The sequence below is a fragment of the Amblyomma maculatum genome, chromosome 9, assembly GCF_055883805.1.
Source record: "Amblyomma maculatum isolate TAMU_Amacu chromosome 9, ASM5588380v1, whole genome shotgun sequence".
Classification (NCBI taxonomy): Eukaryota; Metazoa; Arthropoda; class Arachnida; order Ixodida; family Ixodidae; genus Amblyomma; species Amblyomma maculatum.
In genome coordinates, this window is record NC_139352.1 from 82,721,482 (window position 1) to 82,748,549 (window position 27,068).

Genomic DNA, 27,068 nt, shown 5'->3' on the forward strand with positions numbered 1-27,068 from the left:
TTTCATTTCTTCCTCGCACAGTAACCGACTGGAATGATTCATTATTGCCTTTCTCCACACTTTGATGTTTATTAACTTTGTTATTATTGTTGTTGCCATGTTACCACCCTGCTTGGACCTGCACAAAGTTCGCAGTATTCAATAAAGAAATAAAGAAAAGAAATTCAGAAAACTTCAGTTTTTTTTTTTTTTTTGAGATGGTACACGGAACGAAAACAAACCGGAAACAAACTCCTTTTTCTTGTTCCCAATTTCAAGTACGTCAATCAAACTGTCCGTAGGCAGCTAGTATGCGTACCTGAACAGGCAGAAAAATAAATGCTTCGTTTTCTGGAGTTTTCATGCCAGCATGCACAAATATAGTGGAAACTGAGTAACGTCTAGATGATCAAAATTTAACATCGGCGGCGCCATTTTCATAGCAACAATGGCTATTAGCAGGTCCTATGCCACCAGAAGTGCTACATATCCCCTCATTGGGAGCAACGCAAGCAGGCCCGACAGGACAGGACAATGCTCCAGAAACAAAAATGCTGCATATCGTCTGCTAACACAAATGAGCTCCTTGAATTCACATTTCGAGTAGACTCCACCGCTGTCACTCTTTACGTCAAGTCAAAGTTCTTGTCTCAACCTCCGCCACTCCCATTGGCCCGCAGCGGTTTTGATTTTCGGCCGATGAAGTGAGGAATTACATCGGTTCCTCGAGAATAAAAACCGTTCTAAATTTCTTAAAACTTGTTCAGCGCATATCAATGTAGATTATAATAAACACAGCTGTTGTATTGTTGGGTGTGCACGCTTCGCCGAAATGTGTAAAAATTCCGGCTCCTTTTACTTTTCGTCCTCTTGATCATGTGACAGGATCACAGTCGTATGATATATATAGTTCCTGATCGCTTCGATATCTGAATGATGGACGTTCGCACGCCACTTCGACGTTTTACGCCTCCTGAATGCAATTTTTCGATTTCGCTTAAGGTCACAATATCTGTGGAACAAGCCATTAAGGTAATACTTTCAATCTCGTAGTGTGGTATACTACCATTCACAGTCACTCGATTTACATGAGAGCATGTGTGTAAGCAGAACACAAGGCGTTATGTTGAAGCAAATTTTATATCCTATGTTCAAGTGCTGTACTGACCACAATGTTCGCCTGTTGTCAAAAAAGACTGCCATGCGCAACATTACTACTTCATGGAGTTGGCAAGATTTCCTTCTATTTTGACTGAACATAAATTGACATGAACAGAAGTGTCGGAGATAAGCAATTTTTCCTCATCCGTTGCAATGCAAAAATAAAGTCAGAATAATTCATTCATCGCACTAAAACATTGCGCCAATAGATGGCATAAAAAATAAGAGCTGCGCCCCTGGTGGCGGGTTTTATAAGTAAATTCTGGAATGGAGCCTGCCGCGCCGGATGCTCTTCGTTAGTTCCTACGCAATCGTCGCATTTCCAATACTCTTTTTATTGCGAAAGCAATACTACTTTCACTTTCAAGCCTTTGCTGTGCGACGGCGGTGTACATGAAATGACCTTTTGCATGACCTCTGTGTGACGTCATGCCTCAAAGCTGGGCTACCAACTCGCGCCGTCCGTGAGAGACGGCGGTGCGCATGAACGGCGGCCTAACTCCCGCTCTCTCCGCCAGGAGCGCCACAGGTGTTACGACGTCACGCCTCAAAGCTGGGCGACCAACTCGCGCCGTCCGTGAGAGACGGCGGTGCGCATGAACGGCGGCCTAACTCCAGCTCTCTCCGCCAGGAGCGCCACAGGTGTTATGACGTCACGCCTCAAAGCTGGGCGACCAACTCGCGCCGTCCGTGAGAGACGGCGGTATAGTGCTCTAGAATATTGGGCAGTGTGACGACCGGCGGCGGAGAGCGGGCCGCTTTTGCGATGACAGGAACCGACTCCCGCGAGAGGGCGCGACGTGCAACAGGGGTGCCACTTTCGCCGCTCGGCGCGTAGCGGCCGCGGGATAGCGGGGGTACAGAGGAAGGTTGCGGTTCTCTTTGGAGCGATTTTCAGACGCTACGCAATTAGTGTGATAATTAATAAAGAGGCTGCTTATTCCAGGTGCTTAAACTGATCCCTGCCATTCTTTTACGTCTATCGGGAGACATCGTGCACGCTTGGGTAGTCCTTCGGAGCAGCGCGCGATGTTTGAATCGCTATCTGAAACTCTCAACATTTCTTCCTGCGGACAGTTACAAATCGTCCAGATGAGCAATTTATACTTAACGTTTGCAATGAAGCGTGGTGTTTTGCATTCGTTCTTCCCGTAAGGGAATAAAGGCTGCTGCCCAGGAGCGCTATTAACATGCGGAGAAAAACAGTGTACATGCGAATCAAAGCTTGTGCTTCGTAAGGCCTCTTTAGGAACACCTATTTTTTTTACAAAACTTATTTACAAACACCTGCTTACATTTTGCAGCTTGTGCTATTTAATACATAACAACCTAAATCGTCAGTAATCTGTAATATATTTCTTTATTCTGTGTTCTTTATGTACCCTAATCACCGCTTATAGAAATTAAAAATACAGTGTGCGAGCAAAACACATTTATTCCCTACCGTACTAATTTAAAGCACTGTGGTATTTACCGGCAAAAAAAAAAATAAACAAGGTATACACGACTCAAGCATTTATTCTTTGTTCGTGATTAACAACTACGTATATCGCGGACATTTGTTTGCATGCCACTAACCAAAGGATGAACCAAAAAAAAAAAAAAAGTCAAGTACAGCTAGGGCATTACTTCAAATAAAATATGAAAAATTAAACCCGTCACATACGTAATACGTTCATAGTGGGCACTTGAGTGCGGACGCTTTACTGGCATCAAATGGTACAGAGCAAACAAACAAAAAACAAAAATAAAAGCACTGATAATTGCGCGTCGAATTGGCAGGTATGATGCAGTTCTTGGCGCGCACCGAGAGAAAGCGGAAAAATGCGAAAAAGAAGAGCACCTAATACGCAAGCAATTAATATGCCGAAATCAAATGCGGACATAATGCGTGTTTATTCTTTGAGTGTGTGGTATGGAAATATGAGTAATCGACTGGATATACTTGCAACTACTGCTTACCGGACTATATATAATCGGGCTACTTGCCGCGGGTGCTCTTTGCAGTACTAACCAGACTATAATTGTTAACAAGGTTGATGTTACACGTGAAATACTTTCAAGGGAATTTAATTATTTTCCCTTTGGGAACTCTTGTCGCGATTCGCTTACTTCGCAAAGAGCGAAGCCGCAAAAACACATTAAATTTCATTGGTTCAAGTGGGAGTTTTTCTGGTGCTCCAAGTAGGTAAACTTTTTGAATCTTCACATTTTACAGGAAGTTTGCAAAATCTGAAGTGCAAAGCAGTCGAAAAGGACCGTGCATCCGAGCCAAATTTTTCAGTAAATTGCGACCTAGCTTCGAACCTAATGGCGCTATTTTTGTTCGGGGTGAGAAACCGTGCCGACCTCACAACCTCTCTTTCGCAGAAGGATGATCTAGCGGAAGCGAATTAAGCGTACCCTATATAGCCTCTGCGTCCTCTATTTTCCGTCGTTATTTCTTTTTCAAAGCTATTCATTTTTTTTATTTTGTATGTACATAAAACAGGACTAGAGCGATCTTCTGGAGGCAATGACTTGCATATTACCGGTGGCTTACGCACCCTAGAATGGAAACATTTTCTGGAACATGTAGGTCATTGTTAAACTATAACGCATTGAGGTTAAATGTTTTATGTATAGCGCACATTTCTGGGTATTTATAAAGCTACCCGTTACAACAATGTTTCAGCTTATGGAGAGAAAAGAAAATGTGTTCTTAGATTAGTGTACAGTTTCACAAATTGTTGTCGCTTAAATTTCAACGCTTTATACGCGTTCGATTGCAACCTGTTTGTGCACTGCGCTTTCCTCTTCCCGGGCCTTCATTTGGTTCTTATGCTCGGTTGTTTCCTCTTTTTTTTATTGTTTTTAATATATCTCCATTTTTCTTCGTCTTTAGCTGCCTGCTTTCTTCGTCGTGCGTTTGCCGTGCCGCACGAAAATTCTGAACCTTTATTCACATTCGCAGTCGCTCTTTTCACGGCGCTGCGTGCCTTCCACCAACCCCTTTCTCCCTCCCTGGTAGGCGACACGTTTCTTTTTATTTTCCTGAGAAACCTTTACCTCCCACTTCTTCCATTTTTCCTGACCCACTGTGTTCCGTTATTCAGTAGCCAGTTGGCGTGATGTCGTTCGTTTTTCATGTCTTTACTATATCTCTACCTCCATGCGGGGTAGTCCACATTTAATTCATTCCAACTGAATGCCGACTTCTCTTGTGGCTTCAGTGACGTACTGAAGTCGGCATAGTTGGCGTGAAAAACAACGGAATATACCATTTTGGACTGTTTTGATAATGGGGTTACTGTGACCAGTTTCAGTCAGCGCTCGAATGCACGTGTTGTATGTTTCACTTCTTCACACATCCTGCCTCCACACAGCCCTCTTTTCAAAACGACTACATTTCTGGATGTGAATTAGGTGCTTTAGGAATGCTAAAGCAAGCTGTACGGCGAGTGAAGCGGGCTGTGCGAGTCGTACGCCGGCCCTCTCCAAGCTGTTTTCTTCGGAGCCAATTCCTGTCATGTTACTTCCCCGAGGTGTTACCGACGGCCAAAATGGAAAATAAATTAGGCGATTGCTAGCAGTACTGAGCACCGTTAACCGGCATATTTGTAAAATCTTGTCGCGAACAGCTCGAGACGACGCACAAGCAAACAAGAACGTACAGTCCGCGCGGTATCCGCCCCGCCGCACAGCGCGCATACGCGGGCGTCCGGACGGCTGACACACCAGTTGCTGGTGGCGCCCTCTGCGCTGCGGCGCCTCCGTCATCGCAAAAGCGGCCCTTCGCTCCCATGTATTTCGCGGCGCGGTCGACACACTGCCCAATCTTCTAGAGCACTATAACGGCGGTGCGCATGAACGGCGGCCTAACTCCCGCTCTCTCCGCCAGGAGCGCCACAGGTGTTATGACGTCACGCCTCAAAGCTGGGCGACCAGCTCGCGCCGTCTGTGAGAGACGGCGGTGCGCATGAACGGAGGCCTAACTCCCGCTCTCTCCGCCAGGAGCGCCACAAGTGTTGTGACGTTACACAGTGTATGACAGTAGCATTGATAATGGTGGTGCATTTAGTTTATAATAATAATGAGAGCAAACGTAATGCACCATATGCAGCACCAAAATTCCAGCTTTCGCATTTCTGCAGTGTAGATTCCACAGTGCTCTCAATTTTTTTATGGCGATGGCATCGTTGCATGAAGTGACTTCCCTGCCAAAGCACTCTGGGTGAAACTTCGGGCATCTGCAGTAGAGAGGTTTTTAGGTGAATTGATACAACGCTTGAAAAAAATGCTGGCGATCGCATTGATTTTTCAGCTCAGTAGGGAACAACCCCGAGGGCACTGTGATTTCATGTCCTATTAACAACTCACCTTGCTATGCTTGTTGGTTATTCCTGTATGAAAGTAGTCCAAGAAATATCGGCGTGTTGTAATAAATTATCTTAGGCAGCAATTCGTGTGCCGCTGCAGACAACCAAATACCTTGAATACTCCGTAATCCTGTAGCAAGTTTCAAGTCACATTGCAGTTTCCGAGACCAAAATAAGGTGGAGTTTTTGGCGGTGAGGTAAAATACCTAATTAAGGAAACAAGGTGCTCCAAGCTCGTGGTATATGCATTCAACAACATGTACAGTGCTGATTTGGGTTCGTCGCTCTCATTATTTGCAGGCTTGTATCGAACCGCGTAGGCTGCACGAAGTGCTTAGGTTGTAGGGAAAATTGTAAACACTCGTTTTATCAAACTTAATTCATTTGTGACTGTATACATGCCATGAAAGGCGCCGTCGACATGATCGTCTATTCTGAAGCAGCTGATTACAAGGGGGTGTTTAAAACGTGTAGAAGCTCAATCAAGTTACGCCTTTAAGAGCTGAATGCGATTGTATTGTGAGGTTCCGTTTGCGTCGCTCGTTCACAAGGGCCGCCTTTCTGCAGTTTGATTCAAATATCATTCATTACCCATGAGTAGCGTGTCTGTCTAGTAACGCCGAAATTCCTGGATATGGTTCCACTCCCATGGCAGTTAAACGATTATTTTTTCACTCAAATCCCTTCTATTTCCTACATCGAGCTGCTTGAGAAGATTAGCGTCGACGCCAAACAATCCGAACGCCAATCTGAACATTTCGACCTGTTCCTGAATTTTATTGTTCCATCGCGATTCTTCACTCAAGGCGAATGACTACGATGACGATAGATGTTTTGCGACATGGTACCTTTAAAGATGTGGCGAAGGAGTCTTGTGAATTCTGTCGATGAAACATGAGAAAGAAACAAACTATTTACAGTTCAATAAATACTTTGAAATCATTAGGTTTCTTCTCCTGAGCATCGTGAGCTGAGTATGAATAATTAACTCTCAACCACCTCCAAAGCGCAGGTCCGAATTTATACCATGGAGTCCAAATTGCATATCCCAACCTCCCAATCAAAGCGTTTGGGTGGAGTTCTGGCGTAAGCTTTAATCAGGGCAGTCGCTAAGTATGTAAATAAGATCTGCTTTTGGCGCAGCGCAACTGTTTACTGCAGGGAAAACAGCCTGAATAATAAGTTTATCATTTATACAGTTTGGCGAAAGAACCAGTCTGCAGATGCCTCCAGGTAACCTGCTGCAATTTACTGAGTCAATTGTGTGCTGGGGGGCATTAAAGGGGTAGAGACACCAAGTTACAAAGTTGTGCAAAGCTTGTCACGCGCTTCCTTTGTGTTTGAAGACCATCACAGTCAAGTATTAGACTCACGGGATCCGTAGAAAATATTTTAAACTTCTTTTTAAAGTCTTTGAAAATGTCCACCCCCGCATTCTGGACTCATCGCTAACGCATTGGCTGTGACGTAGGTTCACTAAAAAAACCATAATCACGTATTTGTGACGTCATCGCACAGTTTTCCGACGTAAGAGACGATGCTGCTGGTCAGCTCGTTTCGGCCGTCCTATTTCGCCCAGCGTGGCAGCGTTATGACAGTTATAATGCACGGACAGCACGACGGCTCAGTGTAGCCAAAATTATGCTTCACGGCAATATTCATTCACTAAAAATTGCGAAGGCTGCCGTCGACCGTCGGTCGCCGTAGCCGAGGCCGGAGTGGCCGGCGGCGCAGCAGTGAGGCATTGTAGCGCTCCTTGGCGTAATTGTACCAAAAACGAATGTTATCAGGACTGCTTATATACTCGTGCAACAGTAGCATGCCTGCACAAACGCGGAGACTTCGGCAACGGCGCTTCCCGCGGGCGACGAACTACTCGGCTCTCTGCCTGCACTACTCGTAGCTAGGCCTTAGTCGGTTTCGCCCGACGGCACGGTCAGCGACTCAACGTTGTAATAAGGTTCGTCTTCCGTCACCGCTTTACTATAGCAGGCCTATCTCATAACAAAATAAGCTCGGTGTGCATGGAGACTGTCCTCAATCGACCTAATTTAAATGCTCTCCACAAGTAGCGCCAACGACTGTTTCCGGGCTGCTTGCAGCATTGCTCGGCGTACCAGGGTCACACCGGCGCTTCGTAGTAATTGTATGCGCGTTCTGCGAGGAAAGCAATTGTGGATATCAGTTCTCTTTTCCAAAATTATACTTGATGACTATTTTCATTCACAAAAATCTGTGAATATTGTCTCAGCAGCTATCAGATTCGAACACATGAAGCGGTGATGAAAACGGCACACGAAAGCGGTGGCTCATCAGTGGGATTCAAGCTATATTTTTGCCAGCCATTCGCATGGCGTGGGAATTTGGGCAAAATTGTAGTGAAGCGAGCGGCCGACATCAGCACTGTTACGAGCAACAAGTTGTCAGAGAGCGAGTTGGCGACAGCTGTTTGCAAGCGACAGAGGCATGTTTCCGAAAAGCTCATGTTGGCGCGGCTTGACAGGATCGCCTAAACGACGCAAGCATCATTATTACGGATCAGTTGAGCAACTGTTTCCGCACTGTGACTCCAACATGAGAACATATGGCGGAGTCACACTACAAACAGAGGAGACGATGCGCCTACTCGTTGACGTCACGAGTTTTTTTGCCCACGTGACATTTCAATGTTCGGCTTCCGTTTTTTGACGTCAAGTAAAAACCTGGCAACTTCGAACCGAACCCGAAACTGCTGCGTACTAATAATACGATAATAAATTCTGTAATGCGATTTTGGGCTTCTAACACCGTGCTCTATGCCTACAGAATCGCCGCAAGCTATTTACAACACGAAAGTACAGCACAAAAATGTGTCTCTACCCCTTTAAGGCGAAAGGCTTTAATGGCTCATGAGTCGCCAGTGCGTCTGTGCGTCGCGAGAAGTGTCCATGCGATTCCGCGGCATACCGCGAGGCTGTGGCATCATCACCTGGCCATGACGTCATGTCCATCCATCCATCCATCCATCCATCCATCCATCCATCCATCCATCCATCCATCCATCCATCCATCCATCCATCCATCCATCCATCCATCCATCCATCCATCCATCCATCCATCCATCCATCCATCCATCCATCCATCCATCCATCCATCCATCCATCCATCCATCCATCCATCCATCCATCCATCCATCCATCCATCCATCCATCCATCCATCCATCCATCCATCCATCCATCCATCCATCCATCCATCCATCCATCCATCCATCCATCCATCCATCCATCCATCCATCCATCCATCCATCCATCCATCCATCCATCCATCCATCCATCCATCCATCCATCCATCCATCCATCCATCCATCCATCCATCCATCCATCCATCCATCCATCCATCCATCCATCCATCCATCCATCCATCCATCCATCCATCCATCCATCCATCCATCCATCCATCCATCCATCCATCCATCCACCGGCGGGATTGCGCGAGTGACAGATACTACGCCTTTCCTTTCCTGTAAACCAATTATATAACGCCGGTGAACTTTGATGTGTTCAACGGAACGCTGGCTGTGTTCGGCAAGGGGCGCGCGATGTACCATGTGCGGCAGCAACGCTCAGACTTTCGCATTTCTCCACTGCAGATTCTGCAGTCTTCTCGGAATTTTTTGCCTTAAAAAAAAAAAGCTTTTTATCATCATCATCGCGCTAATGCATCGCAACTTCGTGAAATATCACCACGCGATCCTTCCCTAAGGCCAGGTCGAGCTCACCCACCACCCAATTACGAAGCCTTGAAGCAGGAGCCTTGCTCGAGTACGAGCTGGGACCCAGATATTCTAAATCTGGCGATTAAGTGCGCAAACTTTGTGTAGAATTAGAAGAAATTTTGCCACTCTCGAAATTTAACTGCGTTACTGGAATCCTTCATAACGATCCTTGCAGTGGTGCCATTAACAGCCAAAACTGCTGCCGCCTTGTCGGTCTCTATACATGAACCCATGATGGTTGCTCACGCGTGGCCTTGACCTCTGTTGTCTGCTATGCCTAATTAAAAGGGCTCTCTCGCAGGCTATGCTGCTAGGTGGATATAAACTCTCTTAGCCGATTGGAGCAGTACTTATGTAGGGCTCTTTCTCTCTATTTATTTTTATTTTTATCTCCGGGTGCATGTTCTTAGATATTTCGTCAATACTCCCTTTTTGAGGTATATATCTGCATACTGGGGTATATATATATATATATATATATATATATATATATATATATATATATATATATATATATATATATATATAATGTGTGTGTGTGTATCCAGATAGAGTCCTTAGCCTTCTCCGTATGCGTCTTCCCATTTACATTTTGGACAGCTCCTGCAGATGGGACCATCTGTGGGCCCTCGTTAGCTCCTCAAAGATATACTGTCAATGCCTAATTCGCTGTATTTTCCATTTCTCTCATATCAGTGGAAATTGACCGCTCACATATAAGACACGGTGCTCCCCCGATGCAGTCACGGGTGCAGTAAAATAGCATGATCATCTTACTTTGCAGTAGATGCATTGTTGCGAACGCAATATGATCGTAGTAGTGATACTGATAGTAAAACTCTACTGCCGTTAAGATAAAGTGAGGGTTAAAAGGTTTAGGTCATCTTGGCAAGTATTGCGTGGGCCCTTACGATGGCATCTTGCAGATGGAAGTGCATGCTTCTGTGCAACATGAACAGCAAACCTGACTGTTCGGAGTAGTGTCTCTGCTATGCAACGTAGTCTCCTAATGACTTTGGCTTCAGAGTTGGGGGCTCTGAGGGGTTAAGCTCTCAGAGAACTGGTATAGCATGTGATTGATATTGGCTTTAAAATGATTGCATAATTAAAAAATATACAGCGGTATCAGTACACCGCGCAGTACGTAAGATGATATAAAGGGGTTCTGAAAAGAATCGGCGCCGAAATGACCCAAATAAATGCTCGCCGCTCTCAAGAGTAAAACTGAGTCTGCTTCAGCGTTATCGGCGATCCGACCCGACGGTAGCAAAACGTCACTTCACGGTAGTAGAATATACTAATCAAGCTGCTTTTGCACTTGCTGTGATGGATAATCAAGGCTCCCCATCTCTGTGGCTACTATCACTAAACTCATACTGCCAGCAGGATATGAAGATGGGACCACTTCATCCGCCATCGCGAGCACGAAGCTAGAACATATCTTTGATTTGATTTGATTTGTGGGATTTAACGTCCCAGATCAACTCAGGCTATGAGAGATGCCATAGTGGAGGACTCCGGAGTAATTTCGACTCCCTGGGGTTCCTTAACGTGCACTGACATCACACAGCAAACGGACGCCTTGCTTTTCGCCTGCATCGGAAAGCGGCCGCCGAGGCCGGGATTCGATCCCGCGTCCTTGGGAACAGTAGTCGAGCGCCGTAACCACTGCGCCACCCTGGCGTGCTAGAACATATCTTTAGCGATTCCTAATCGCTAAAGACCATAACTTTAGCGATTCTAAATCGCTAACGAACATATCTTTAGCGATTCCAAATATGCAATCAGAACTTTCGCTAAAATAAGAATCACATACTCCCTTTGTCTATCCCAGCCAACGCTTAAGCCACTGATACAGACAATCCACACGACGTGGGTTCCACAGTCATGCCTGAGGACCCATCGACCGGGCGTTGATCGACCCGCACCTGAGATAGAGGTGCACATCACTCCTCTCTTTCCTCACTATTTTTGTTTTTTACGAATGGCACAGGGAGGACTCGGGAGGTATGGTGGCCCAAGTTACAGGCCACACAGCATTACACCAAGAGAAGATTGAAATATCTTCCATTGCATAAATTCCTAACCAATCCGATGTAAGTTGCCTGAAGGAAGTTGAAGGCCCACACTCTCCCAAATAAGATGTTTAATCTGCAGTTTCGTCTGTACAAAATGTGCTCGAGGAAAACTAAAACTTTCCGCGTTCTTTCCTCTTCCTGTGCTTTCATTTCTACCCTTTGCCATTTAAGTGAAACACTAAAATACCAGTCAAAGATTGCGAAAAGTGTAAAGTCAAATTTCTCCTAGAATTGAGTCAAAATCCAAGAACACGTGTCGATGTTGTCATCCGCAAATGTTTTCTAGCCTAATCTGAACTTCAAAACAAACTGCTTGATAGGTCTGCAAAGAAAACATCAGCCAGCCGGCTGAATACACAAGGGTTACCTAATGTGGAACTGTATCTTTTTATATGTAGCCATTCTTTCTTCTATTCAGATTCGTGCTGCAGAAGTCGCATGTCGGCAAGTGGCAATAGATAATAAAGACACCCTTATTTTGATTCAAAGGTCTTCATCGCTACAAATAAGACAAGCTGCTGACAAGTCTAAATGTCAACGCGACATTTTTATTTCATACTGTTTTTTTTTTTTTGGGGGGGGGGGGGGGGGTTGACATTATGTATAAAGTTATGCACAGTTCGCTTGGCTAGTCTAGGTTGTACCATCTAATTTAGCAAAATATTGGCAATAAATAAACTGTTAATTGCGCGTTATGAAAATAACCCTACTAAAGCCCGCGTGATTTATGAATATATTTCCTCCTGTTCCTATCGTTATGATAGACCTGTGCGGTAATTTTGGACAAAGTTATCATATTTGTGGTGCCTCAAATCGTTTAGTAGGGCGAAGGGGACGGCCGACTGCGACAACGTAGGAAAATTCTACATTCGAAAGCAGCTACAATTCCCGCATAGGTGAAGAAGCAGTGCAAATAGCATAGCCGTGGTGTATGCAACAAATATATCCTAACGTTTTTCAAGCTATTTCACATAATGTAAACACCAAAGTAATGTATCTACCAGCCATTTTCTTCTATCTTCGATATAGTGTAAGATTTGTAAAGCTGGTTATCTCTCTCCGGTGATAATTTCTGAGTCGGCTCATTACGCACTAGTCAAACTTTTCGTGTAGAAAGCTAATGCACATAGGTTTTCTTGATTTAGGTTAAAAAGGTATTCCACATTGCATAGATGCGGACAGGAAGCTAATGCATGCAGGTTTCCTTGATTTAGGTTAAAACGTTTCTCCACGTTGCAAAGATGCGAAAACACGTAGTGAGGAAGTTTAGTATCATTGTCGCGAGTTTCTCAACGTGCCGCTCGGGTACACATTCACTCTTAACATTTAGCATACAATAGTCAATTGTTCAGACCCCCCGCAATGACAACTTGGTTGAATATAGCGCCGGCACGTACATCGGAACCGCACTCATGGCCTGCAACATAACGTACACACTTACCTTGTTTCTGTTCCACGCGTTATATTTAGTCGAGTCCGACGTCAAATCAAGAAAGGATTACTGCGAGCTGTACAAGATGCAACCGTAAGCTGCGCATCTTTTATGTTTCTCTTGAGGATAAACCACCCTATGATGTCCAGGGGCTGTGAAAAAGCCTCCTTGCGATATGATCTAAAGCATGACAGTTCGATGCCAGCAGTATTCACGAAATCACCCTGTCAAATGCAGTATGCAGTTACAAGAATAACATTTCCCGAGTTCGCTCATTCCACAGAGATCAATGCGCACCATACAAAGCAAAGGATCCAGACACATCCTGTTATACCTATTTTGAGGTCTAAAATGTATGACGCCAGCAATGATGCGAGCTATATCGACATCATCAAGTCACATATTTGTGACACCGGACTTTGAATCTCATTAAACGAAGCTAATATATTCATTATGTTTCTTTCATTTGCTAGTATACCTGACTGCGCAGCATGACGGCTGCCTGCAAAAGCGAATGTGGTGACGTCACTACGGCTCTGAGAACATGTGTAGCACATCTGACTGGCTTCATGAAAGTGTATCGCGTTAATGTATAGGGTGCTTGGACCGTTTAAAACTTCGAAGTCGTAATGTCCAAATCTTCTTCGAGTGTCCTACTGTTATGCTAACACTGAAAGTAGGCATAGGGTCGCTGCTCCTATACAGGACTCTGTCTTGATCCTTTCAGGGAGCCATTCAACGACTTCGTTTACTACCCCAAGAATGACCAGATCTCTATCGCGGAGCGTAATAAAATGAGGAGTAGAAGTCGAGTTTGTTTGCCGAAGCCCTGCGAAGATGTAGAAGCTTTTTCTGGATTCATACCCGTCGGCAGCGACAGCGACACATCGTTCTTGTTTTTCTTACACCTGAAATCAAAGGCAAGAATTCTTAATTTTTATTATATATTTTCCTCATAATTAACACATCCTAAACGCTCTGTAGTAATTTTTCGTAACGTCCGTTTACTGTAACCTCTCAAAATGACAAAAAAAAAAAAAAAACTAAATAGCCCGCACCGAACCAGAGGTTGTCGCAGGCAAAAACCAATTGAAAATAAAAGAAAATTGGAAACTCCCAAGAGAAAATTTAAAGCCAATCAGGAGAAACAAGAAAACTATGGCACAAATGTCGGGCGGCAAGAGTTGTTTTAGTCCCTGCGATAGGGCCGAAAATTAAAATGGCAAGCAGGTCTTTACAACGTATCGCTAACGCTAATAACAATTGGCATAGTCTGATTAACTTCATTTGCGCAAGAGAGGTATTAACTTTAAATTTTTATCGAGTGCGTCGACTCCTTAAACGTATAAAATTTCGCTCTGACGAAACAATAGGCAAAGAAGACTTCTTGAAAACATTAAACAATTTTGCAAAAACTGTACTGCTTAATGCTGGGGCTGGATGCGATAAATAAGCACACACAAAAAATATCTAGAAAAATGCGATAAATTTTATATCCGAAGTCTAGCTCAGTTTTTAATCCGGAATGCATTGTGATCACGTCTGTTGACAGTGCAGAGCATATCTGGTCAGCATAAGGAACTCATTTTGGACGAACAGACAATTAAAGCTCTGTTGTTGCGGGCTAGTACCCGCAGTTTTTCTTACGAAGTTTTTAGCCAGTTAAGTTGAACATTTACACACGCCATCAGGAAGCAGTCATAATTCTGATGTTCGTATAAGACTGTTCGAAACTTGAATTAACCAGATAGTTATCAAGCAGATCGAAGATGAAAGTGTTTTGTTCCCAATACCAGAGGATACCCTTATTAACAGGGAACTAATAGAAGCCGCATCCACATAACAACCAAGATTTTCATAATGATCGAAACCGTCCGAGATGAACCGATTTCTCTGCTGATGTTTCTCGTACCAGGGACTTTTGCCATCAATTCTATGTGTGTGTGTGTGTTGTTTTTTGTTTGCCGTTTTCCTACCTTTCAAGATGATGACAGGAAGGCCACAGCACTAAAAGCCGCATCAGAGGAAATGAAACCGCGATACCTAGTGTTTCCTCTAATAACATTCGCAGATGGCGTAACTGGGCACAGCATCCGTGCCGTGCTGTGCCGGTCACGGCGGCCGCTTTTCGGTGGAGGTGAAAAGCCAGGCGTCCATGTGCTGTGCGATGTCAGTGCACGTTAAAGAATCCCAGGTGGTCGAAATTTCCGGAGCCTTCTACTATGGCGTATTTCATATCCCGTGCCGCTTTGCGAAGTTAAACCTCATAAACCAAACCAACATATGTCATCATTTCCTCCTACAATTCTGGGGCACGGCGACAGATTTTTGCCACAACGAGACCGCGTGCTGGTGCGCCCGATGACGAAGTTGACCGCTCGCTTGGTGGCTGTCTATGCCTGACGCTCCGCTGCAAGTTCATCCTGAGCAGCTAGAACCATCTGGGCTTCATGAATAAACGCACCTCTATACCAATATTACTTCACCAGTTCCACCTTTCACCGACAATTGTATAATCTATAGAGATATAAGCAGCACTAACGACATAATTACTTTGCAATCTCACCTTGACAAGCTAACGGAATGGTGCTGCAAATTGCAGGTGCAAATAATGCCAAAAAACAAAACTGCACACGTGAAGTTTGTCATACGTTCAAAGTCTCTTCCCAATAGTTACATGATAAATAAGGGTATAATATACTCGGTCTTATCGATTAAACCCTTTAGCGTCCAATTAAATCATACTTTAACAAGGACTTATCACATAGGTCGAATTACATAAAAAGTGCAAAATAAATGGTTGTCTGAAGTGACGTTAAATATCTGGCCGACAGGGACACCACATTGGAAACTTATAATTTCCTTGTATGCCCTTCCCTGGAATATTAATCAATAACGTTGCACCCTTAACAAATCGCTCTAACCAACATTCTCTAAACGGTCCAAAACAAAGATGATCGATTGATCTTGTCATCCTATTCGTGATATCAAAGCGTTCTATCTCTGAAGAAAACACTCAGCATGCCATCACTCTCAATGTGAAAAAAAAAATGACCCATTTATCTTTTCTTTTTTCATACATTTATACAGCAATAGACCATTCGCCCGATCGCATATTTTACCACCATATGCCACATCGCGTCGATCATGCCCATAAAATTAAGCATAGTTTGCCCAGACAAAAAAGTACAAACATTCCCCAATAATCTCATCAATAAGAATGAAATTGATTAACGACCAGAATCGCCATGATAACAGAATCATCTTTATTTCAGTCAGCATTACAAACTTATGCGGAATCATCCCACTTGCAATAAATACATTGGTCCGCTCTGCCTACTCATTCGCCGCTCAATTCTTTTTTCTTGTGCATGTCATCGCGAGTGCATTGTGTGTATTTATAACAAAATTGTGTTATGATGTCTTTGGACGTGTTGTCAGTGAGTGCGACTTCGCCATCAGCATTGTTACTTGTTTGTTGGTTTTTGTTTTTTCACAAGTACTTGTGCACAAGCTTATGCCCCCCCCCCCCCCTTTAATGTCCCATGTGGGCCTTTAGGGTATCTGAGAATAAATATATAAATATTTAAGTATTTTTGCATATTATAGAAACTACGTCCGTACAAGCACCGACTCGTAGGATTGATCATCTTTTTACCAAAGGATCGGCTAAGGATGGTTCGAAAATTAGAGGCCTTCTTTAAACATTTTCTTCGATTGAAAAATTAGGGAGCCCTTTTCATGCGAGCTGATGATATCATACAAGCTATGGAGCATTCGTCAAATTTGGCCATAATAAACCTTCGAATGACACCACAATGCTCTCATACAGGCATTATACAAGGCCAATCTTGACCCTGTGACGCTCACTGCTAATTATAGTAACGTCTTAAGTTTGAATGAATACCCAAACTGTTCACTTTCTTTTCTGCTTACTCTCCCCTCTAGACTACCACAGCTCCGCTTCTTTTGTGGTTGCCTGAGGAGCCCGGAAATTCTTCGCTGTTTGGTCAGTTCCTCGGAAACGGGCCGCTGGGCATCGACGCTACCGGAGAACTATTTTACAGGAAGCACACATTGCTCGAAAAATTCAACATTATCTACTTGGACCAGCCTGTAGGATCCGGATACAGCTTCGATGAAATGCAACAGTACCCTTCATCATTGGAGGAGTCCACGGGGCACATTCTCACTTTCCTTCGAAGGTTCTTGAGGATGTTCCCTGAGTATCATGGCTGGCATTTCTACGTCGCTGGAGAGTCGTACGGAGGTAATGAGTTTCTGTTTCCTTACGCCATAAACAATGTTTACCTTGCATGAAACTTAGGACATAATGTGCGTGAAGGAGCACGACGCCAGATGATTGGTCTCGGCAACTTCTAAATATTGAATGCCCTTTACAGATTTTAAATAATGAAATTTTTCCATCCTCAATCGACACACGGCTCAAGCGGGGGAGGGAGGACAGGAACGAGATTTATTTATTTATTTTTATTACCCGGCAATAATTGCACTGCACACGTGCTTTTCACTCAGAGAGCTGTTAAATGCCTGCTTCACGTTTTCACATCGCCGTAATAGTACAAATCGCCCCAACCGCAAGGTGGTTATTGGGACTTGTATTAGGCAGGCTATTACTGAGTGCAGAGAAAACATTTCATTCATGACCAGTGACCACTAACCATTTTGCAAAAACTAACTACAAAGGAAGATGATAAAAATTATTACACACTCCGTGTGCGACGCCATGTGCAGCCATTATATCAACATCCAGGTCCATTATATGTAAAATACGTCTATAGTTACAATCTAAAGCTCGCATTGATCAAAAAGTTGATGTAAAACAATTTCCTAAATAATTTATGAAAACTAGCCACTAAGTTTTCGTTAGATAACTGTGCGAGGAAACCTGGAAACTGGATAGTGGAAAAAATTGGCTACAGCAAACAACGACACATCTTACTTCTTCTCAGTTAAATTCCTGTTTGTCTAACAATATTGTATGAAAGAGCACTGAACACAAAGCTCACTGAGAGCACTGAAACAGCACTGACTATCGGTGTCTTAGGGCTGAATATCAGGCAGCTTAAGCACATCTGTTTTCAATAAAATGAACGCTGTAAACTAACGGAGTTTGTATGTAAACGTCTTAAAATAACGTTATCCTGTTGCGTTTTCTCTTGTGAAAGGCACTTCTCATGTATTGATATATTCTATATATCATATCTATGTCTTCTTCCAGACACCGTGTTTGTCTAAAGCTGCGCTGTGTTTTCAAATAAATGCGAGTTGAGTAGTACTTCATCACATTGTTTTATGGTTGCGAGTTTTTATTTTGTATATTCCAGGAATTAGCTTTAGATTTTCTTCCCACTTATATATTTGACACCTGTTGTTTTGATAAGAGGGGGGGGGGGGTGCTGTAAGAGGATTAGTCAAGCTGCTATTTTAGCGCTAAGCCTCATCTCACCCCTCAGTCGATATTGAATAAAGCCTATTTAACTTAACTCTTCTCATTTCTGTTCCCTTTCAGCGAGGTCAGCACTCGGAGTGTCCTATCGAATGTTAGCGGCGAAAGACAAAGAGAGGACCGCTGATCTCAATTTTAAAGGCCTCATGGTTGGAGCTGGATTCCTATTTCCTCTCCTTGATTTGATCAACTCCGCAGACTTTTTGTACAAGTCCGGGATTGTAAACGACTTCGGTCGAAGAACATTAGCTGGCTGGTTTGACATGATAGGATTGTATGCAGGAAGAAAGGATTACCACACGGCAGCTGAGCTCCTTACAAAAACCGTGCTCAACGTGCCACCCGTCGGAGAGAGAACGATATTTGAAATACTCACTGGTTTCCAACACCACGCTAGCATTGCAGTGACTCGAGAACCAAGAGAAATTGGAACATACTGGACATACGCAAACAGTGTTGAATTCAAGAGGATTGTTCACGTTAACTCCTCCAGAGTACTCGACGGTACGAGAAAAGAAGTTGTAACCAGATTTGGAGAAGGAGATTTCTTTGCTGACGTAAGCGCGAAGCTGCAACATGTTTTAAATGCCGCAGACGTCCTTTTCTACACGGCTGAACTGGACGCTGTTTTCCCGTTTGTCAATATTGAGCGCTGCTTCAGTAAACTAGGCTGGAGGGGTTTCGCATCTATCAAGACAGCCAGTAAGCACGTTTGGTACAAAAATAATAACCCATCTCTTGAACTGTTTGGTTACGAGGTAACGGCAGAGCGGCTAATGTACAGCACTGTGCTTCTAGCGGGTCATCATGTATCGCTGGACAGGCCAGAAGCCGTAAGCGAAATGTACGGTCGCTTCCTGCAGTTTCAAAATAAAAAAGCAAGTACTAAAAGTCCTACACCGACCTAGTTAAGTTTGCGCTTCTCCTTTCTCTCTCTCTCTCTCTCTCTCTCTCTCTCTCACACACACACACACACACACACACACACACACACACACACACACACACACACACACACACACACACACACACACACACACACACACACACACACACACACACACACACACACACACACACACACACACACACACACACACACACACACACACACACACACACACACACACACACACACACACACACACACACACACACACACACACACACACACACACACACACACACACACACACACACACACACACACACACACACACACACACACACACACACACACACACACACACACACACACACACACACACACACACACACACACACACACACACACACACACACACACACACACACACACACACACACACACACACACACACACACACACACACACACACACACACACACACACACACACAACTGTAGGCCACTGCAATCTCAATCATTGAATCATTGAAGCCGTCGACTAAGCCTCTTTTGTTTAGCTTTCAAAAAAGGCCTCCCCCCCCCCCCCCCTCCACTTCAGAACCGTCTGCCCGTCCGGCCTTTTTATAAAATATCGAGTAAATGATGCTCAAAGGAAAAGGTTACCGGCCGACTACAGAAGTCAAGATACTTTTACCGAAAGGCTTGCACAAAGGGCCGGGATTGCAAACAGTTCACAGGCACACCACGAGACGAGACGAGACATATGCCCCAGAAACAGGCATGAAATGTGTATCGTGGCTACGTCTCTGCTTTCGGCCCGGGCTCCACGCTCGTGATTTTCGATTGAAACAATGTTTGTGTGTTCTGCTCCTGCGTGTTGTGAACGGTCGCCTCCTTGCAATGCGCGAAACACTAGAAGTAAACAACTTGGCTGGACTGGTCCTTTCAATTTAGAAAAAGCATTCCGATTCTTTCCACGTAGCTCATTTCTTAATGTTCAATAAAAACGCCCGCAGAACTGTGCAAACTTATTTGCAAAGTCAGTTTGGTGCTAAAAAGAGGTTTTGGACTCAGGCCCTTGGTGCGGAATCAAAGAAAGATTAGAACAGGTCAGGTCTTGCTCTGCCCTGGCCCCTAGCTACGGAAAACGAGGAACAGCTACGCGTAGCATGAGATGGACCGGTCAGGAAGGGCAGGGTGTACCGAAGGGAGAGCACTAGCCTGGCTTTACCGATATTTATATTGCCAACTTCTTTCAATCTTATCTTTTACAAGATTTTCTACTGTTCAGTTATAATTGGATTGTTCAGTTACTCAAGCTGAGGTTATTAAACTAAAAACTTTATCCGAAACGACGCAGTGCATTATAATATTTCCTTAGAGGAGAGGGAAGAGGAAGACTTGATTTGGTTCGTGGGATTTAACGACTCATAAGCGACTAAGGTTACGAGAGACGCCGTAGTAGAGGACTCCGGAAATTTCGACCACCTGGGGTTTTTTACGTGCACTGACATCGCAAAGCACACGGGCGCCTAGCTTTTCACCTCCATCAAAAAACGGCCGCTGAGGCCGGGATTCGATCCTGCATCCTTGGGAACAATAGTCGAGCGCTGTAACCACTACGCCACCCTGGCGGGGGCTAACAACACAATGCATAGTGTCATGTCATAACCCCGCATGCCATAACCCCTCTGCATGTCGTAACCCTGCTGCAGAAAAGTACGCACCCAAGCTATAATCAAGACCGCCGGGGAACCAAAATTAGTCATGTATAAAACTTACTCATGTTAACCTGAGCAGACCATGCAATCATACAGCTGTGCAACAGATTCTTAGTTATTCTAAATATCCAGTCAGAAGCTTGGCTCCGAAAGGAATCACGCACCTGCTTTGTATAACTAAGCCAAAGATAAGCCTCTAATACAAACAATCCACATCACGTGGTTCTCTGTCCACTCATCCGGTCTGGGAAGCACGTTGGCCCACCATCATGCCTGAGGACCCTTTGATGTGGCATTGAGCGACACGCACCTATAGCGTCGGCAAGAGGTGCGTCGCTCAAATTTTTTTCTCAACATTTGGTTTTGGAAGAAGAGCACCGGATCACGAGAAACAATCTGTAAAAAAAATGTTGCTACTGGACCGCACAACGGCCCAAGTTATAGACCATGAGATCACCCTGAATAGTCTCAAGAAAAAACTGGAACATGCACCTCACATATACCCCTAAGACATCGAAGCAAGTTGCCTGGAAGCAGTTGTAAGGCCATACCATCACGCACCAGAATTTTAATATGCAATATTGTATGTAATATGTACTCATTGAAAACTAAAACCTTCCGCGTTCTTTCCTTTTTTCATGCTTTCATTTCTTTATATTTCCTTTTAAGAACACCACATCACCAAAGTGAAATATTACAAAACTCGTTTAGCCGAAATTTTCGTCCTAGGATTGAGTCGAAAGTCGGCAACACATGTATCTTCTGCCATCCACAAATGTTTTGCAACCTCATCTCGGCTTCAGAATAAAGTGCAGTTAGTCAGCATAAGAAAGCATCAGTCATCCAGTTTAATACACAAAGCTTACCTTTCGTGGAACTGTACCCTTTAAATATAGCCTTTCTTTCTTCTATTGGGACTCATGCTGCAGACACGATCATATATCGGCAAGTGGCGATGTCATGTTAGACGATAAATACACCTTTAATTTACGTCACAAGGCCCTCTTCACTAGAAATCAGATGACCTGCCAGCTCATGTCAAAATAACTGCCGAAAATTTATTTCGAGAGCATTATAAATGTTACGTACTAATTAATAAAAGCAGTACAATCATAATGCAGTTAATTTGAGAATTCTGAAAATAACCCAACAGCCCACGTGGTTTAAGAGTGCGTTCCCTCCTATTTCTAACCATATGATTGACCTGTGCTGTCGCTTTGGACTAAAGTAAACTGAGGTGCCTTCTGTCGCCCAGTATTAACAAAACTACAAAACAGCGCTGTCGAAAGCAGCTATGTACGATCCCTGGATAGACTGAAAATAAAAACAGCAGCCTACAATATTACAGTGGAGGTGTATGCGCCAGAAATAACCGAACTTTGATCAAACTAATTTACAAGATGCGAGAACTTAATTAATGAATCCGGCTCATAATTTTAATTCAGCTTCGATTTTACATAAGGCCGGTCAGGCTACTGGCCTCTATGAGGTGATATTTTGTCAGTCGGTTATTCATACAGTTGTCAAACGTTTCGTGTAGACCTTTAATGCACGTAGGTTGTCTGTGTTTATGTTAAACCGCTATGTCACATAGGGAGGAATTTTTAGCATTATGGCCACGCGTTGCTCAACATGCCGCTAGGTAAAACAACAATCACAGAACATTTAGCACACAATAGTCAATCCATCAGGCCCGCCATAATGAAAACTTACGTCAAGCAGCACACGCAGAAACATAGACCGCCGTCATGATCTGCAGCATAACGTACACGCTTAGTCTCACTGTGCTAAATACGTTTTGTGTCGGCGAACCCCACGTCAAACCGAGGAAGGAATACTGCGAAATATACAAGAAGCAACCGTAAGTTGTATATTGTTATGTTCCTGGTATATAGCAGCCGTTTAAAAAATCATTTCGATATAATTAGAGCACGACATGTCAGTGCCAAATTTATTCACGAAACCAATCCAAATTCGGTGGGCAGTAACACGAATAACACTTCCCCTTTTCGCCCATTCCACACATTGCAATCTGCACCACACAAGCCATGTTTTCAGAGGTCTATACTGAGGAAGCACGATTTAAGACAGGTTATGCTGTGACTATTTTGTGTTTTAGAATATAAGGCTCCTGCAAGAATGCCCGCTGCCGTCATCAACACCGTGGTATATTCCGTGGTGCCGTGGTGACATCAGACTATGAAGCTAACATACTGATTGTGTTTTGTCACTTGCTAAGCCTGCAAAAGCGAATGCGGTGACGTCACTACGACTCTGTGAACGTGTGTGGTACTCTGATTGGCTTCATGAAAGTGTATCGCTTAATGTATAGGGTGCTTGGACCGTTTAAAACTTTGAAGTCGTAATGTCCAAATCCTCTTCGAGTGTCCTACTGTTAAGCTAACACTGAAAGTAGGCGATAGGGTCGCTGCTCCTATACAGAACTCTGTCTTGATCCTTTCAGGGAGCCATTCAACGACTTCGTTTACTACCCCAAGAATGACCAGATCTCTATCGCGGAGCGTAATAAAATGAGGAGTAGAAGTCGAGTTTGTTTGCCAAAGCCCTGCGAAGATGTAGAAGCTTTTTCTGGATTCATACCCGTCGGCAGCGACAGCGACACATCGTTCTTGTTTTTCTTACACCTGAAATCAAAGGCAAGAATTCTTTTTTTTTTTTCATTGTTTTTTCGGTAGTTAAAGATTCGTAAAAGTTTCCTTGATGATTTTCGTATTGATCGGGCCTGAAATAGTGCCGAATGCTAAAATAACAAACGAGTCTTGACGTCGCATCTCTAAAGCGAATGGCACTAGACATAGTGTGATCGTCTTCCTTTTTGACAGAAAACTACTGATTTAATAGTGTTATTGTTCAGGTAGAACTGTGAAACGTGTAATTTTGCTCTGAGAAAACGATACAGAACGAAGACCTCTTGCAAGTATGAATCAACCTTTCGCAATCTCTAGCGCTTAATTACGGAGTTTCATGCGGATGAACAAGCAGGTATCTTAATGGAACAACAATAAAAGGCTCATTAGGAGGAAGCGAAACCGCTATACCTAGTGTTGTGTGTGGCAAAATAAGCGGATTAGGTAACTGGGTGTGACGCCATGAGGTCATGCCACACGAGTTCACAGACAAGTGTGACAGATATTGCGCCTTTTCTTTCCTATAAACAGTTTACAATTTACCGTTTGACACGTTCTAGTTATGGTTTTAGCTAAGGAAGGAGCGGAGCTGTCGCAGATGCATCAAGTGCGAAAGCAGGGGCGTGCCACAGTTGCGGATGCCGCTGTATAGATACAAAACTGCGTACCCTCAATTGCATGGAAATGCAGAAAAAAAAATAATGAATGAAAATATGCGGTGCTTGGTCATCTGAACAAAAACGAAAAAAAAATTAATGAAACAATGTACACAGAGTGGAACCATATTCATGAAAACGGTTTATGTCAAAGCCGAACGTCGCACAACAAACTTTAAAATGCATACAAAAGTATGTAAAGGGTAAGCAGTGCTGCGCACCTTCTTCGCGTTTAACTACGCAAATCGGCCGTAATTTCTTTCCTTAAATTAGACCAAAATATTTCAAGTATTTTCGCTTACTCTTAACGTCAGACCCGCACAAGCGGCTGCTCGTCGCTTCAATCGCCTTTGTACCTTAACGAGCGGCCAAGGAAGCTTCAAACATTACACATCTCCTTCCAACACTTCTTTCAGTTGCATAAGTAGGGTGGACTTCACATATGAGATAAATATACCATATAAGCTGTGAAAATTTTTGAAATTTGGCCTTTATAAACCTTCGAAGGACACTGCAATATGTTTTCAGATAAGCATTTTTTTTTTTGCCGTACCAATTATAATAAATATTTCAACTCCACATTTTTTCCCTTTCTCCGTTGCTCCATTTAGACTGCCGAAGCTCCGCTTCTTTTATGGTTGCCAGAGGAGCCCGGAAATTCTTCGCTGTTTGGTCAGTTTCTTGGAAACGGGCCGCTGGGCATCGACGCTACCGGAGAACTATTTTACACGGAGCACACATTGCTAAAAAAATTCAACATTATCTACCTGGACCAGCCAGTCGGATCCGGATACAGCTTCGATGAAATGCAACAGTACCCTTCTACTTTGGAGGAGGCTACGACTCACATCCTCAGTTTTCTTAGGAGGTTCTTGAGAATATTTACCGAGTATGTTGGAATGTCTTTCTACATCGCCGGAGAGTCGTATGGAGGTAATGAGTTGATTGATTGATTGATTGATTGATTGATTGATTGATTGATTGATTGATTGATTGATTGATTGATGTTATTTCAGTCAAATAGTATAGGGCATGTATGTCACAGCATCTGGATCCCTCTTTGTGTTCCCTTATTTATGAGTTTATTTTCTCTTACGCCGTAGACAACATTCAACTTGCATGAATATTGCGACATTATGTGCGTAAAGGAGCATAACGCCAGCTTATTGGTCTCGGCAACTCTTATGGATTAATTGTCTTTTACAAATTTACGTTGTGGGTTTTACCGTCCTGAAACAACACGTGGACTAGCATGACAATAGGGAGGAGAGCAGGAATCAGATATAGTTTTGTAACGGCTGTTAATCGCACAGCACACAGGCGTTTCACTGAGAAAGTTGTCAAGTACTTGCTTCTGGGTTTTACATCGACGTAGTAGTAGTAGCAGTATAGTAGTGGGCGCTACCGCGAGGTGGTAGCTATAGAGCTATTTCACGATTATCTAAGGATTTTGGGAAAGGGTACGCAGAGCGCAGGAATGCATATTCAGTGGATAGTTATCGTGATAACTACGACGAGCAATGACGGCAGTCAAACAGAAAATGCACCTGAGAGCACCGCGTTTTTATAGGTGACGGCTAGGAGTGCCGTGCGCAGCTTATCAGAAGCACAGGATCAGAGGCACAACATGGGCTCGCTAGTTGCTCGTCATCTCACAGTATACCATTGAAGAAGGAGGGTACAGCGAGAGTGTTGGGAACGCAAGAGAGCTAGCCAGAGGATAGTTACTGTGGAAGGAAGAGAGCAGGGTGGTAGTGGACAAATGCACAGTAAGGAAGCTGGTTAGTGGTTACGGTAAACGCCTGTAGGATATGGCAAGGGTGTCAGAAGGCGCAAAAAGAGGGCGGCTGCCAAGAGAATCCCCCCAACTGCAATTCAAGTGGCAGGAGGAGAGTTACCTTGGAAATAGCCAGGCGCAGTAAATTCGAGGAATAGTCAACTTGAGGGTGGCAACCGCAGCAATCATACCAAGAGTATAGTTACCAAGAAAGGAGGGCATGGTCAGAAGAAAGGGGATATCGCCATATTCTTGACTTTCGGAAATTCTGGACTACAAAACGTTCTTTGCTGGCCAAAAATAATAGATTTCAGCAAACATAGGCAACAAAAGTTGCGTACAAGGAGATACATTTAGATATTAGCAAGGCTTTTCCCAGTCCGTAATCTTGAAAAACTCAAATACGGCATTCATAAATTGCTATTGGAACTAACTGGATTAGTTTGGCTTATGGGGTTTGACGTCCCACAGTGAGTCAGACTATGAGAAACGCCGGAGAGCTTTGGAAATGTTTATTACTTTGGTTTCTTTAACTTGCACTGGCGACGCATCGAGGGCGCCTTGCTTTTCATTTACATCGAAAAGCAGCCGCGATACCAGTATTTTCCAGCTGAATACTCAGAAGTTTAAGAATATGTTTCTTCGGTAAAACGAAATCGTTTACTGCCGGTTTATAAATGTTTCTTTGAAATGCCGTCGTCCTGATGTTGTTGTTGTTGTTGTTGCTTTTGTTTTGCGATATGCGCTTGTCATATATTGTACACTTTCCTTTCGAATACCGTCTTTCAATGAAACTGCACTCTAACTTCAAATCCTTCAGAGGTGACTACTGCTTCATCGCATTTTATGGTAGTGAAAATTTGTTTTCCTAAATTCCATGAATGCGCTTCCAATCTTGCTTGCACCTTATGTCACTGTCAACATTCTAGAAATACCACGAAAATAACTTTGTTTCTGGTATTGTTCTTGAAAACGTTTTCCTGTCATGAGGATAGCGCGGGGGGGGGGGGGGGGGGGGGGAGGGTCAAATAAATATGCGTTATTGGTGTTTCGACTAGTATCCCTTCATATTCGATGGAAACAAAAGCGCATCTAACTGTTCTTATTTTCTTCTCCTTTCAGCGAGATCAGCGCTCGGAGTGTCC

General features: G+C 43.8%; 2 protein-coding genes across 2 annotated transcripts in view; one reads left to right on the forward strand and one right to left on the reverse strand.

The window, feature by feature from the left end:
• The window catches only part of LOC146179608 (putative serine carboxypeptidase CPVL), a gene marked incomplete at its 5' end in the record, with an annotated part of 164,192 nt that overhangs the window by 60,472 nt on the left and 76,652 nt on the right, over window positions 1-27,068 (reverse strand). The window lies entirely within an intron of this gene.
• LOC146179611 (putative serine carboxypeptidase CPVL) lies at window positions 12,849-23,032 on the forward strand. Its single transcript, XM_084579608.1, has 5 exons — window positions 12,849-12,856; window positions 13,491-13,683; window positions 16,712-17,033; window positions 18,297-18,935; window positions 22,962-23,032. Exons 1-5 carry the CDS (start codon window positions 12,849-12,851, stop codon window positions 23,030-23,032), a joined length of 1,233 nt encoding a protein of 410 aa, XP_084435734.1.

Coding starts and splice junctions, on each gene's coding strand:
- LOC146179611 (XM_084579608.1), top strand. Junction 13,684..16,711: donor TCTTACACCTGAAATCAAAG/GCAAGAATTCTT, acceptor TCTCCCCTCTAG/ACTACCACAGCTCCGCTTCT. Junction 17,034..18,296: donor CGCTGGAGAGTCGTACGGAG/GTAATGAGTTTC, acceptor GTTCCCTTTCAG/CGAGGTCAGCACTCGGAGTG.